Source organism: Camelus dromedarius, chromosome 3 (assembly GCF_036321535.1).
Source record: "Camelus dromedarius isolate mCamDro1 chromosome 3, mCamDro1.pat, whole genome shotgun sequence".
Lineage (NCBI taxonomy): Eukaryota > Metazoa > Chordata > Mammalia > Artiodactyla > Camelidae > Camelus > Camelus dromedarius.
This window is the reverse complement of record NC_087438.1, coordinates 48,567,281-48,584,002: the sequence shown is the minus strand read 5'-3', so window position 1 is coordinate 48,584,002 and position 16,722 is coordinate 48,567,281. Positions and strand designations below refer to the sequence as shown.

At 41.1% G+C, this 16,722-nt stretch overlaps 1 protein-coding gene across 1 annotated transcript in view; it reads right to left on the bottom strand.

Moving 5' to 3' along the window:
• The window catches only part of ARHGEF28 (Rho guanine nucleotide exchange factor 28), a 276,974-nt gene that overhangs the window by 144,776 nt on the left and 115,476 nt on the right, over positions 1-16,722 (bottom strand). Inside the window, exon 4 of the mRNA XM_031446715.2 lies at positions 15,671-15,964. Within this exon, the coding sequence (XP_031302575.2) occupies positions 15,671-15,964 (294 nt within the window). The remainder of the gene's footprint in view (positions 1-15,670; positions 15,965-16,722) is intronic.

Below are 16,722 nucleotides of genomic sequence, written 5' to 3'. Positions count from 1 at the left end.
GATCCTTATCCAGTCCTAATCCAACTGTCTTCCCTGCCACCCTGGCATCATTCCCCCCCTGCATTCAAAGACCCTCATTAAACCAAACTTCAAGTTCTCCACCAATTCAAATCTTGTCTCCCCAATTCAAGACGCTGCTAAGGCTCAGTGGAGGTGGAGTTCCCTCTTGCCAGGGTAGGCAACACACCCAGCTTTGTCTTACCAGCAGGCTGTGCTGATGAGATATGGGGAGCCAGCTTCCAACACAACTCTTAATTTGAAACCATCAGAAGGAAATACTCCAGTGCACGTGGATGTAAAAGAAAACTGCTCAGCTTACATTTTTTATTGATTTATATTATTTCTGTATCTAGATCAATGAACCTAAGGCCTCTTATTTCAAATATGTGAATGAACCCGCATAGTGAAATGTCACAGGCTTCACTGTGCACTTGCTCCATCATCCGTGTGACACAGCACAGATCCGCCTCCACGGAGGAAAATGACATCTGAAATGCCAAAACATCTGAAAACAGACAAAGCAGTGCTCCTCTGCCAGACGTCTGTTCTACATACTTGATATCTTCCAAATGCTATTTTTTAAATTGAAGTATAGTTGATTTACAATGTGTTCATTTCCAGTGTACAGCATAGCGATTCAGTTATACACATATATATTCTTTTTCATATTTTTTCATTATAGGTTATTATAAGATATTGAACATAGTTCCCTATGCTCTACATTAGGATCTTGTTGTTTACCTATTTTACATATAGTAGTTTGCATCTGCTAATCCCAAACTCCCAATTTATCCTTCCCCACCTCTTTCCCCCACCCCTGGTAACGGTAAGTTTGTTTTCTATGTCTGTGAGTCTCTTTCTGATTTGTAAGTAAGTTCATTTGTGTCATTTTTTTTAGATTCCATATATAAGAGATATATAGTATTTGTCTTTCTCTGTCTGAATTCCTTCACTTAGTATGATAATCTCTAGGTCCATCCATGTAGCTGCCAATGGCATTATTTCATAATTTTTATGGCTGACTAGTATTCCATTGTATGTATATACCACATCTTATTTATCCAGTTATCTGTCAATGGACATTTAAGTTGCTTCCATGTGTTGGCTATTGTAAATAATGCTGCTATGGACATTGGGGTCCATGCATTTTTTCAAACTGGAGTTTCCTCTGGATATATGTCCAGGAGTGAGATTGCTGGATTAAACGGTAAGTCTATTTTTAGTTTTCTACAACAGCTATTAAAGAACTTTATTTTATCCTTTAAGTTTTTGACTTTCAAACTCATTTTATTAGAAAGTAGGGTTTCTATTCTTAATAGATTCCCTACAAGACATATTTGATAACAGTTACATTTTTTCCTTCTTAAATAATAATCAGGAAGAGACTTGTTAGGATCACACGCACACACACACACAAGCACACCAGTACACTGCCCAAAAGCCAGTCAACATGAGACTGCCACCAGCCACACTAGGATAGAATTTCTAAGTCATAGATCTCAGTCTGAACCTGGTGAGAAATGCCCACGGTTAAATGGGATAGTTTTCTTCCAAGAAAAATATGACCAAAAGGGAATATCTAAACCCTCTGGGTTCCCTTTTAAACATTATACCATTGATAAAGGCAGTACAGTGTCAACCGTTTACATGGTACTCCCTAAGGTGCCTGGAGCAATGCCCTAAATACCCTCAAAACTGGGCTGTAGTTCACTCTACCCAACCTGACCGATGTGTGACCATGGGAAGAACGTGTTTCCTCCAGCAGGAGAACTTCCCAGCCCTGTTCTGCTAGTCCAATTCCCTGTTCTCTCCTTTCTGGCTCCATCCTCACAGCGTCATGTTCAACAGGAGAGGACAGCACACACGTGGGACTGAACGCTCACTGCCGTCACTCTCCCTCCCTCCATATCTACCCTCCTTCTGGGCAGATGGGAAGACAGGGGAAAAGAGGATCTTCTGATGGTTGAAGAAAACAAAAAACTCCTCAAAATGTTCGAGAAAGAGCTTTCTCATTCAGCAAAAAAGTTCAGCGCCTACAATCAGGCTAACAGCCTAAAAGAGGAAACATCGTGATGCATTATCCATCATTCTGCTTGTTATAGAATTTCAGATTCGTAACAGGAGGTAGCAAAACAAGCTATGGGAAGGGGTTCTACAATTTAATAGACATGGGGGTGTTTAATTAAAATGAAGGGGTTTTTTTTTAACCAAATAAATTTGTTCCTTCCTGCTTTGTTGGTACCAGGAGTTATCCGAACTAATGTAACGGAAACAGAATTACTAATAATTACTCTAATGGAAAACATTAAAAGGTGTGACCTGTAACATCCTTGGAACAAGATCCCCCAGACACAAAAAGGAACAGAGCAGGCTGGGACATTCAATAAACACTCCCGTCACAGCATGAAGTGGGCTTCATCTGCCCCAGACAGGGAAGGAGCCTCGAAGCCCATGCTGCTCACTCTGCCGCACCTCAGTGTCTCTGCCTGGAGAACGAGGCTGTCACATCAGAGACTCAAGGTCCTAGGAGTATTCATCCCCGCCCTGATTTTGGGGGATCAAGGATCCACAAAATACAGCACACACCAGGAGACCTTCCAGAGCCTCTGAGGCACAAGAGCAGGGATGGCCAGTTTGGTTGTCAGTAAGGAAAAGTGATGTTATGTACTGTCAGTCCAAATTTGGGACCATTATCATACCTACACAGGGGCCGACTAAGCCTTTAAGGTAGTAAGAAATTCAGGTTGGAAGACTGAAAAGGAACTCACATGCACTGCTAGAGGAAATGTAAACTGGCACAACCACTGTGGAAAACACAGTGGCACAATCTAACAAATTCTAAGAAACTAACGTCCTACAACCGAGCAATTCCACTCCTACAGATAAACCCGAGTGAAGACTACGCTTTGTATGCACCTGGAAACAGGCACAAAAATATAAAATGGTCAAAAATAGAAGGGATCTTAATGTCCACCAACAACAGAGTAAGTAGTAGCATAACCTAATCTTATGCTAGTATTCTAACACTAAAAATGAGTTACAGGCTGACAGAGAAGAAACTAAGAAATACAGTGTTGAGGGGGAATGTCACAAAAGAATACAGAGTATGTTAATTAATAAGAAGTTTTAAAAAGTGGAAACTAAGCCATGTTATTTAGGGATGCACAGGTAGTGAAACTCAAAGGAAAAGCAAGGCAGCGGCTACTGTAACAGGCAGCGTAACACCTCTGACGAGAAAGACGTTGTCAGTGCGACTGGGGAACAGTGAGGCGTGTTAGTACTTGTGGGGTCCAGTGATGTCTGTATGTCTCTCCCTCTCTCTCCCCATTCCCTCCACATAGTTGGGTTCAAGGCCCTCCCCAGAACAATTAAAATTAAAACTCTGCCGTGGGCCCCAAGCATCAACCTTTGCTAAAGATTCCCAAATGAAGGGAATCCAGGGTTGAGATCTGCTATTTTATTTTTCCCCCCTGAGGGAGGTAATTAGGTGTATGTATGTATGTATGTATGTATGTATGTATGTATGTATGTATGTATGTATGTATGTATTTACTTATTTATTTATTTATTTACTCATTCATTCATTCATTTATTCATTTATTCATTTACTTATTTATTTATGGTGGGGGTAGTAATTTGGTTTATTTATTTATCAATGGAGGGGATTGAACCCAGGACCTCTTGTGTGCTAAGTACGCATTCTACCACTGAGCTATACCTTCCCCACTGAGATTTGCTACTTTTAATAAATAACCGGTTAACAAAATCTCTATCTATGCCTCCTTTTTATATCACTATCTCCCCAATCATCTCTTTAGATCTATTAGCTAAAAAAACCCACCCCTGAATAAGGCCAAAAAAAAGTTTGTGACTTTTATAAGTTATTTTTAATCTACATCACTTGCTGCTAAGCCAGGATATGGTTTTAAACACTGAGCAAAATATTAAAACTAAAATGTGATGGGGACAATAATCTAGAAGCCAAAGATACTTTTAAACAAGAAGTACTTTTCAGAAGTACTTTTACTTTGTAGGGTTTCTAATGTTTCATAACTCCTGAGTGGAGCCACTGAAGTGTATTCAACACTGTAAGTTTATGAACAAAACATAATTTTTAATTTATACAAATACAATCCATTAAAATAACTTCTACTCAGTTTCCAAAGCCACATATATATTCATGGAGGTCTCAGTTTGTGCACCATTTGGTGGACAAACACTGAATAAAACTACTACCATGGGCGTGGCCCCATGGACACAAAGTTGGGCATGATCCTTGTCTTTGGGAAGCATATAGCCAGCTCACTTTGGAACAAAATAAACATCTGGCCCATGAAATCCTGTCTGGTAAACTACAGCTCTAGGCTTAGACACAAAGAGTATGAACAGAAACAAGGAAACTATCTGAACTACAAGGAAATTGCTCCACAGGTTAGCCACCCTACATCACGATTGCAGCATGATTTGAAAATTTACAGACATTTGTAAAATATCAAAACTGATGAGCAAAAAGTAAAGAGAATGAAAAAATACAAGCAAAAATGTACATGGGGGGTAGAAGAGACTACTTGGCATGAACATCACACACAACCACTGGTATTTTCCGGGACTCTCAGTGAGAACGGGAGGAGAGGCTGTGCATTACCGCATCTTCCCTTTAGGGAGTCTGGTCAGGGCTCTGGTGTGTGTTTAGACAAACTGGCCTTCCACACAGAAGATCAGAGGTTGGTGAGTCTAGGATGGGAACTGAAAATATAAACACACTCGTAGGAAAGATATGGAAACAGGACGTCGCATGGAGCACAACACCAACATGGCAGGATCACAAAGCCCAAAGGCAGGAGAGGAGTGAAACAAGCTCATGGGTGGTTTCAGCACCTGAAACTTCTGTTCTGCATCAGGCACGTTCAAGACACTCAGGTTACAACAACCTCCAATGGAAAATCTGGGAAAACACCAACCACACAATCATTCCAGAAAATTCACAATGTGATACACGATACTGGAATGTACTTTGTGGATTTTGCATCTCATACAGGTTGGTTGTAGTTTACCTTGTGGAACTAGTGCTCAATCACTTGAAACACTAAAAAGTCCTTATCAGAACTCAAAGATGGCAATCCAATTTCTAGCCTTAACAATCTGGAGGCATTTCCAGACTGAATTATACAGTGTGGGCATCAACATAAGATATTGAGAATCCAGACACAAAACTGTATAGTGCAAAGGGAGCAGATTAAAGAGCTGAAAGATCTGGAGGTGGACACTTACTGGGATGGAGCTTGGGGAAGATTACTCAATTCTCAAGCTTTCAGTAGCTTGATCTGTAAAGGAAAGGACTATCTGCTCAGCCTAGTACCCAGGACTGTCAGGGGGGTGCTCATGAAAATAACACAGGGACAGGGTTCCCAAGAACTAACTGACGGGACTCACCAGTTGCACACATTTGTCTGATCGTTTTAATACAAAAATAGAATGAACAGTCACTAAATGGAAACGTGCATATGTGAAAGTAGTTTTCCTCTGGTTAAAATCATAATTTTAGGGAACTAGCCATCTGCTTAAGAGATGCCACAATTGCATCCATGTAAGACACCAGCTGTGCCATTAGGGCAAATGTGCTGCAGACCCAGGCCTTGGGCAGCAGGCGGTCATTCGGTGCTGTAAGCAGGAATTCTGTCATACCCTCTTGGCCAGCCTGTGCAATAGATTTTTCTCATTTGTTAATGTGTCTTCAAGGCTCTGAGTCACATCCACCAATCATTCATTCAGTAGATATTTGCTGACAGCCTCCTATGCACCAGGCAGTCTTCTGCTCTCCCCACACCCCACACGGGGGCCTGTGGAATTCCCAGGCAGTCTCCCAACTGACCTTCCCAGAACCCTGTTCTGTTTGGGAAACAAATGAAAACACATTGCAGTCTAATTTTATTAGTGACAAGCAGAAAAAGCATAGACTCATCATATCTTGGAAACAGCCTTCTGAAGCTTGCATTAGGAGTCCGAATTCAAGCACAACCAGGATACTGGCTGCACTGAAAGCCAGAGCACCAAGCCCAGACCAAGAAATATCAGCCTTTGTGGGTCTGAGCTACAACTTTACTGGGAGACCTTATCCTCTCCTTCCGCACAGAGGCAACTTCTCTCTGGTGAGAGGAGGAGGAGGTACATGGGATAAACCAAACAGGTAATCAGTATATAGACACAGCCTACCTGGGATGAGAGTGGGGGTGGAAGGCTGGGAAAGTTAACCAGAAGTCCAGGTGGCGGCCGCTGTGCATGAATGGAAATGCAGCACCACAAACACCTCTACTTCATTCCTGCTCAGTGCCCATGAGGACCGGGCCGTGGCAGTCCTTACCTCCATCTGACATTTATTAAGCAATTTATGTGCATTTCCTCATTTAATCCTGAGAGGCACTGCACAAGGCAGGGGCAGAAACTCACCTGCCCCATTTCCCTGGGACCAAAACTGAGGCTCAACACAATTGTGCAATTAACTGCCGAAGCTCACTCGGAGTAAATAGAGCATCAAGGACTTGAACGCAGGTTTCTCTTTCTCCAAAACTCAAGTTCCTACTATTACACCTCCTATCAGGCAAAGAAATAATCAGGTAAAAGAAGACAAATCCAAGAAGAGAAAGGCAGAAAAGACAGAACTTGAATAAATCAACAAACAGAGAGGAAAAGCAAGCAGAAGGAAACTAAGCCTCACCAATCCCAAGGGCCTGGCGCGTGCTCCACTCCAGATGTCGGCCTCATCTGTCTCCACACACACGTGGTCACACACACACACACACACACCCTCTCATGATAAACCTGCAAAACCAAAGCTGCTACAGCCACAGATGTGGGGAAGAGAAAGTGGGCATGTGAAAATCACTACAAACTAAAAGCTAAGGCAGAATTACAGAAGATCTGGAGGGCACCTTACAGCCTCGTGCCCACATCAAGGCCTGTATCGGAATGAGCCCAGGCAAGGCCCCGTAACGTTCACTGGGGCCAAGGGAAGGGGGTCTGCACCAGGACACAGGGTTGGCCATTTCCCTGAGACACCCCATCACTTCTGGCTCACAGCCCGCCCCTTCCCCAGGCCTCGCCCACCCATCTTCTTCAACCATCAGCCTTTTAGCCTCTAAGCACTGATAGATTTAAAACCAATGTTTCATTAATTTTTAAATAAAGTAGTGCAAGGGCAGCTGCCAGCATTCAAACTCTATGAAAGCAGTCCATAAGAAAGCAAAATCTTAACTTTTTTTACTCAAATATTAAGGGAATCCTTGGCTATGGTCACTTTCAAATTCCCTTTTAGTCTCCTGTGTGCAGCCGAAGCTGCCCCATGCACCCCAGCACATCTGAAGGGTTTCCAGAGGAGAAAAGCGAGGGATGGACACTGCCACCCAGATGTAAATTTCAAAAGCTTCCACTGTCTTGAATCCTTTGGGAAACACATTAGGGAGTTTGAAAATAGAAGCTTCCACTTACATTCTTTTCCTTGAAAATTCTGAGAGGGAGAAAATAACCAGAAATAACCCAAATAGAACCCTATCCTCTATTTCTCAGGTGTGAGAGTAAATATATAACTCTCTATTCCAGTCTCAGGGCCATCGGTACCCTGTAAGAAGCTTCTTTTTAAAGACTTCAAGCTGCTTTTTCTCCCTTAGAATTTCGTACCTTAAACAGAATGTGCTTAAGCAGAGTTTACTGACTTAACTGAAAAATAAGTCCAAATGATGTGACGGGGAAAAAACGTCCTTTTATTAAGAGTTCAATTCTTTATTAAACCCTTTACTGCCAGAAAACCTATTCCTTAAAAAATGAAAGCTTAAAAAAAGGGATGGAAGATGGAGAAATCAGTTTTAGGTTAAGGGTTTTAAAACTTCACAAATGGCGCACATTTGTGTACGTGTGTATGGCTAAGTACTGTGAAACCATTGTACCCCCATTTACCATGGGATCTGTCTTTAAGAATACGCTCTCTAAACCATTAGCAGTCATCCAGCGGGTTACCTTAGCAACTGAAGGAATGTAACACCAGCTTTAAATGTCAGAAGAGGGCTTGGTGATGTCTGCCTCAACAGATACTATCAGAAGTGCACACTGAGTATGTACACAACTGCTTAAAAATGTCAAGGTTTCCAAGAAAAACATAAAACCAGAATTAGCTGATACTCATAATGCATTAATTTAAAAATCCCTTCAAAATTTAAAAAAAAAAGCCTTAAAACTTGTATTTTGTAACAGATCTGTCCTTTATGGGTTTCCTATCCACTGGTAGGACTTCAGCTGATGTTATTTCAAACTTTCTGTCTAGTACAAAGCTTTGGGGCAGAAAGACAAAGCTGACATTTCACACAGTCCGTGGGATGGCAAGCAAGCCTTCAAACTCAGTGTACCACCCCCTGGCTCATCAGACCTGGCGCACAGGTGGGGGTCAACCAACAGGGCCTTGCTGCTGAGCCTCGCTCTGTTTCCTCTGCTTTTATTTCTACAGCTGGCAAATTGCATTCAAGGATAAAAAACACCAGCCAAGGTGCGTTTCAGGTGTTAAACAAACCTTGCTTCATACTGGTTACAGATCTCTTTCCTCTATTCAAGGAAAGATAAGCACATACTCTCCTCCATCAAACACTGCTGGCCCACACAGTCCCTTCCCTCATTGCCTAGAAAGGTGATGTTTCCGGGCCTGTGCCTTGAAGCAAGATGTAGAGGTCACAGAAAAACTGGCAATGCCACTGAACCTTTGATAATAAGCTGTTAATTCTCACTTAATGGCTTCTTCTGCAGATAAGAAATATTATGATTGCTCTTTAAACTCCTTAAGGGAACACTAAACAATTAAGACACCTCTTAAGAGTCACTGGATAACCCCCAGTCTTATAAACTTTCTTCCTAAGTCCTTTTGGTCACCTGCATTTCTTTTCCTTTTTCCCCCACTAGTTGTAAAATACAGAAAATCAGTCTCCTTCAATGGGAATTTATAAAGACCCCTTTAATAAAGCAGAGCATCATGCTAACCACCCTTTTTCTTAGCAGCAGCAGTACCTATCTATTAAATTTGTGGTCCTTGAGGTTTCTGCTTCTCCTTTAAGTCACTATTCATTACATTGTGACTTGCTTTTACACAAACAGATGCCACTTGGACTTGCCCTTACAATATGTATTCTGCAACTAACGCACCATTTCTCTAATTTCTGGATTCAAGGTTAATGTTATGGTTGCTATGACTCCACTGCTGTACTCGCAAGGAAAGGAGCATACTCTCGATCTGATCTTTGGAATTAATAATTAAAATCATGAATTCTCTAAGCCATTCAGTGGGTCCTACCCATTCCACCCATTGGTTCTCTTTGGGTACAGCTCTCCAACCAACCATACATCTACAGAATGAGAAGCTGGCTCCCTAAACACACTGGCCGTGTTTACACCTAAGACAGCCCTGCAGAAAAGTTTCAAAAGCTCAGTTGGCTGACCCTACAAACTTCTTTCACTTATAGAATCAACTCTAAAGGCAGGAATAAAGTCTAACTCTTTAAACTTGGTAAAGCAATCAAACAGATAACATTTTCTTTGCTTTATTAAAAATGTTAATATATTTGCTCTACAGATTCAATTTGTGATGTCACCTTTCTTAAATGTTCTCACCACAAGAAAACAAATGGTAGTTACGTGATGGGAAGAAGGTGTTAATGCTATGGTGGTAATCATATGCAGTATATAAATGTATCAAATCAACACATTGCACACCTTAAACATACACAATGATATATGTCAATTATACCTTAATAAAGCTGGAAAAACCCAGGTTGTCCTGCCTTTAAAACTGGTATAATGAAGAGGGTCTATCTCTTCCACAACGAAGAACTTCCACCTATAAGGAGACTTTAAACATATGAAGTGCTTCTACCTAGAGAACTGCAAAAAAGGCCACATTCATTTTTCACTACAGAAATTTACTTTAGCAGAAAATGTGCTGAATCTGCACATTCTTGCTACATATTGGTTAGTAAGTGTAAATATAGGCTGTGAGAGAGACTTCATATGACTTTTTTTTTTTTAAGTAAATGTGCTTTTTTCCCTTAAATCAGAAAGCATAACCAGGACAAGCTCTACCTAATTCCATAGGATGTGTAGGAGTTACTATGTTTCCTGGGCAGCACCATCGCTCCTCTGAGATGGCATCTGTAGTCCCTGTGGGCTCTTTACTCACATGGCAGCCTCCGCACTGGTGATGGGAAGTCTGGTGCTTGCCAGCCATGTCAGGCTTCTGGACACACATGTGAAAGGAAGTAATCTGACTGAGCAGGAAGGGAAGACTTTAATTCAAGTTATCTGAGCACCAACAGAATAAAACAGAATATTTGATGCTAGTTAACCTAATTGTCAAAATTATGCCAATCTCTGAGAAAAGATTTCTGTCCAGAAAACAAACAAGCAAAAAATCCAAAGCAAAAGATAAATTAATCGTGTGATTTTATTGGACATAATATTACTACTCAAAGTTTTACTGTAAATGTGAGGTCCTGAGGCCTTGCAAAAGCTTTTATCATAAAAGCTATTTCACAGAAAGAATGGGTTTAATTTTATGAAATAGAAATCCAATTTTATTTATAGCACAAAATTAAATAAACAGGATATTTCCTTCCCTAGGACAATAACTGAGTTGCACTGTGAGTAATGATGTGAGTAACAAGCAGGGCCAAAGAAAGGCTCTGCTTTTCTTTACAATACACAGTACTCTGCTCAGACTCTGGCCCCTTCTACAGGCTCTCAGGCCCTGTTGATAACTCTCAGTAATTGAAAAGAAAGAAAAATGAGGGATATATTATAAAATGCACAGAAATACAATAATACTTCACAAGAAGACTTCCATCAGAATCTTTCACAACAAAATCATTACAGAAATCAATTAATACTCATTTCATAGCATCCTTTGTACCCACAAAAAAGTATAAATAAAGAATTTTAAGTAAATGTGAATAGTATGGTTTTAAATAGTTTTGGGATAGGTCTTAGGAGAAAGAATTACTAGGGAAAAAAAAACTGTTTTCCACTTACGATGCTATTACCATTAACACATGATAAACTCCAGTGGGCCACATGCCACAGTTCATTTGTTACCTTGCTATTATAATTTATCTGCCTCAAAGACAAGCAACACTAAATAAAACATATATGCTAGAAGAAGATGAACTGAGCACATAAGAGATTCTAAAGTGCTTAGATTAAAACTACAAAATTGAAGGGAAAAAACCAAGATTGTGACATAGGAGACTCCTGAATGTCCCTCCTCCCATGGAAATACCAAATGTACAGCTACACACAGAGCAATTCCCACTGAGAGCACTCCATTAACTAGCTGAGTGACTCCTACATATAAGGTGAATGAGAAAATATCCACCTTGAAATAGGTAGGAAAGTCTGAGACACACTCTGGCCATAAACCCCACCCCCAGCACAGCACCATACAATCAGGAGGGGTGAAGGAGTGAAGGAGTTTCATTGTACATAGAGTATCCCAACTTTTAAGAGTCTCACCTGAGAGATGGGCTCCCAAAACACCCAGCTCTGAAAGTCAACAATGAGCCCCACAGGACTTTGGCAAATAAAGAAGCAGTTCTTGATGGGCACACAAGTATGCACCATGGCTATCTCCCCAGGGCTCAGTGTAGAGGGAGCAGGCAGAAAGCCCTCTACCAGTCTTTCCCTGGAAGAGATTTGATTATTTACTTCATCAGCTGCTGCCTTGGGGGGCTGGCTTCTAACTAGCATGCAGCTAGGGGCTGGCTGTGACTCTCTAAGGAAGTCAGTTGGCAATTTTCCCACTTCCTTGGTCCAGCTCACTCCAACAATAAAGGCCAGGTCACGAGCCTCTCTCTAGAAGGAGCAGCTTTTATGGCTGCCACTGGTCCCCAGATCACCTGGCTTTGATAACCAAAGGGGCGTGCATGCACAAGTCTCACAGGACCACTGTGGATGAAGAAGCAGCTGTTGATGTGTTTGCACAAAGCACTCGCTGCAACCATCCCCTCCAAGATTCTGCACAGAGGGAGCAAGCAAAAAACACCATCTTCCAGTCTTTCCCTAGAAGAGATCAGATTGCATACTTTTCCATCTTATGCCTTCTAATCAGTCTGCATCTGGGTGCTGGCTGAGATCCTCCCCTTTAGGACATGGATGGGTCTTGGCACACACTCAACTACTGGGAGCCACTAAGAGCAAAGACAGCAACTTGAACTATCACAAAGGTTTAAGAGGCAACTAGGAGCTCAGGCTGGGCTGATTGATAAGGTTTGTCTATACAAGACTGGGAGAGATGTCTGTTTTATCTGATGCACAGAAAACAACACAGGGAGACAGGGAAATGAAGAAACAGAATAAGTTCCAAACCAAAGAACAAGATACATCTCCAGAAACTGATCTTAATGGAGATAAGTGACTTATCTGATAGGGGCTTCAAAGTAGCATAAAGATGCTCACTGAGGTCAGGACAGCAATGCACGAACAAAGTGAGAATTTCAAAAAAGAGACAGAAAATGTTTTAAAAGTACCAAATAGAAATCAATATTCAATAGAAGGGTTCAATGACAAACTAGGTCAAGTAGCAGAAAAAAATCAGTGAACTAGAAGACAGGAAGTGGAATTTATCAGCAACAATAACTAAGCATACACTCCCAGCAGGAAACTGTATGTATATGCTATTGTCGGTGCAAAGGTTGAAGATTAGGAAATATTAACTTACTTCTAAATTTTGGGGTGAAAAATAAACATAGCATATGGGTAACATAAATCCCAGTGTGGAGGCTCTTTGTTCACATGCAGTTATGAAGTTTCATAACTTTCAACAATTTGTTGTTTTGCAGAGGCACAGACTGAACCACTGCAGACTTCAAGCTGCTATGCTGAGGAAAAGGGCCCTGTCACTGACTTGCACCTGCCGCTCCATGAGCCTTTGAGGCTCTTTACTTATGGCCTTGAGTATGGTGACTAGTAAGAAATTATGAAAGCTTTATGTCTTCGTCAAAATGAGTCTGCCTTCAACATTCTTTGACATAAATTGCAGCAATATCTTTTTTTAATCTGTCTCCTAAGGTAATGGAAATAAAAACAAAAATAAACAAATGGGACCTAATTAAACTTAACAGCTTTTGCACCACAAAAGAAACTATAAACAAGATGAAAAGACAATCTATGGAATGGGAGAAAATATTTGCAAACAATGTGACATATGACAAGGGCTTAACTTTCAGTATATAAAAACAGCTCATACAGCTCACTATCACAAACACAAACAACCCAATCGCAAAATGGGCAGAAGATGTAAACAGAAATTTCTCCAAAGAAGACATACAAATGGCCAACAGGTACATAAAAAGCTGCTCAACATCACTATTTATTAGAAAAATGTAAATCAAAACTACAATGAAGTGTCACCTCACACCAATCGGAATGGTCATCATCAAAAAGTCTACAAATAATAAATGCTGGAGAGGGTGTGGAGAAAAAGAAACCCTCCTACACTGTTGTTGGGAATGTAAATTGGTGCAGCCGCTATGGAGATCAGTCTGGGGATCCCTTAAAAAACTAAAAATAGGGTTACCATATGATCCAGCAATCCCACTGCTGGGTGTATATCTGGAGAAAACTCTAACTTGAAAAGATACATGCACCCCAATGTTCATAGCAGCATTATTTACAATAGCCAACACATGGAAGCAACCTAAATGTCCATCGACAGATGACTGGATAAAAAAGATCTCGTATATATATACAATGGAATATTACTCAGCCATAAAAAGAAATAACACCATCTGCAGCACAATGGATGGACCTAGAGATTATCATATCAAGTGAAGTAAGTCAGACAGAGAAAGACAAATATCATATGATATTGCTTATATGTAGAATCTAAAAAAAAGATACAAATGAATTTATTTATGAAACAGAAACAGACTCAAAGACATAGAAAACAAACTTATGGTTACTAAAGGGGGGAGGGATAAATTAGTAGTATGTGATTAACATATACACACTACCATACATAAAATAGATAAAAAACAAAGGTTTATTATATAGCACAGGGAACTATATTCAACATCTTGTAATAAGCTATAATGGAAAAGAATCTGAAAAAGAATATATATACATATGTATAACTGAACCACTTTGCTGTGCACCTGGAACTAACACAACATTGTAAATCAACTGTACTTCAATTTAAAAAATAAGTCTGCCTTCTAAAATATAAAATACTCTCCAACATTATTGACAGAATTTGTTTTAAAAGCCAGGAGGCTTAAGTGAATCAAGTTCCTTATCCAGAAAACACATATATATACACACACACACACACATATATATGTGCATTTATATGTACATACATATGAATGAACATATGTACTACCTGTGTGAATACACAAATGAATACATGTATGTATATACATATGAACAAAGTTCCTTAGCCAGAAAACATTTTTCCTCCTATATATGGGAGAATTACAACAGTGATATCTAGGATATGCAACTCCTTAAAGATCTCAGGATACACGCCTCATTCATTCAAATACTTCTTGAGCACACACTATGTGGCAAGCCCTTGGCTAGGTTCTTGGGGATAATGGTGAGCAGAACAGACACCACCCATTCCCTCAGGAAGCCCACCCCTTCATTCATGCCAATCAGCTACCCCACAGCTAAGCACAGCACATGGGAGTCGGGCATAGCTCAGTGCTGAACTAGGCTTGTGACTTCCAAGGTCTTAAGAAATAAGAAGCATCCTTAAGTGCCCAGGAGAGTTTTAGTATAACCCTGATTAAAGGAAAGAAATGGAGATCCCCTCTCATGACAAGTGCATTTAATCTTATCCATGATCGAATTTAAACCAATCTGTAACCAGAATTTATCAGGAAGCAGAAACTCCTAAAAATAGCACCACATAACCACAAAACTGAAGTCAAAACAAACAAACAAACCCAGAAATAGTATATGCTTATATTCAATAAAATGCACAGCACCGTTTCTATCTTCAGTGAAATTGTTATTTGTAATCACCATAAGTAGCATCTATTGAACAGCGTAGTTTTGTGCACAGTATGAGCTTTTTACATACATCTATATCTCTGCTCATACACAGATACCAAATGGTTTTAGGAGTCTAATTAACGATACTAAGAGTCTATTTAGTAAACAAGGGGCATCCAGATGTAATTTCGAAAGTTAGTGTAATGCAGTAATATGAATGCTCTCGGTGACTGACATTTTCAAAGATGTCAATGTATTCATTACATTTCCCGCATAGCCACATTTCTTCTCAGTGGTCCACGGAGTTGACTTCCTGCTCTTCCTTGCTTGATGACTCTACCTGTTCGGAAACAGGGGACCAATATCCCCTTCTTACAACAAGAAAGCACACCACGGGAAGTGGAGCCACAGCCCAAAGCAGCTGGCCACAAAGGAAAAATCCTTCCCTCCTTGAGGCAAAGCTCTTCACCTCCTGGAACAGAGCGGTGTCGACCAGCACAGAGATGAGTGGCTCAGGACCTCAGGGAACCCAGCCTGAGCAGTGCAAGGCTTGGGCCAAAAGTAGGCAGGAAAACCCACCCAGGGAAACAGGCAACAAATTGTAAAGCACACAGAGAGCAGACACCTGAATTTTCTGGTAAGGACCCACCTTCAAGTGAAGAATTTCCCAAGACAGTCCACCCAGGAGGCAACTCCAGATGGGTCAGAGCCAGCACCAGCTCCTCGTCCAGAGCAGGCAATGCTCCCACCGTCAGGGCAAACGGGGTCAGCAAGGTCTGGTGGCTACTGGCTGTCAGGCGATGGGCTTGGGTGACCAGCAAACGAGCCAGCCTGCAGGCCATGTTGTCCACGTAGGTCACGCAGTCGGAGCCCATGGTCACTGGGGAGTAACCTTCCGAGCAGAGGCACACAGACACCGTCACCGTCTCCTGAAGCCTGTGGCCTGGACGACAAGACAGTGAACTGTTCACCCAGAGTCTGCAGAAGATGCTCTCCCAGTGTCCAGTGTGTTAGCCCAAGCAAACTACATGCTCCCGGCGAGCAAGACAGAAAGAAAATGCAGCCAATTATCTTGAAATGCTGCCAAGCATGTGGGTCCAAATGAAAGTGGACCCCAGCTTCTTCCACTGACTCCTGAGTTTCAAACTACCTGTTATGAGCTCTGAGCATCTCGGTGCCTATTCTCCTGTCATTACCACTGTTATTTGGCTTAACTTCACCTTGTACTTCAACCCCAACCCTCACATTCAAGTTTGTTGTCTTAAAGGCTACTGCCCTTTCCTGCTCTGCATTCCCTTCTGAGTCATACATTTTTATATATTTATTTAGGTGCTAGTTTTATAAGATGGCACCAAAGTTACACAAGTTTACCCTAATTCCACAGAATTCTTCCGAATGTGACTGGAGTGGGTAAATACTACTCAACAGAAACATCACATATATTGTTCATTGCCCGCCTCCCCACTTGTGAGAATGGCTTCTCTGTCTTATACGTATTCTTAGTACTTCTGCTCGTGGGTGGTCACCTAATCCTGCTACCTGTCCCTCCTCCTTACACTCTTCTTTCATTTTGCCAAGGTTGGTGGACTTCTAACCAGGTACATTTTTCTGTTATCCTTTGCAGAATTTCCAGGAATTACTACCACCAAACCTCTGTGATTATGATAATCCAAGCTGGACAGAAGAAGGGTTAACATTCAC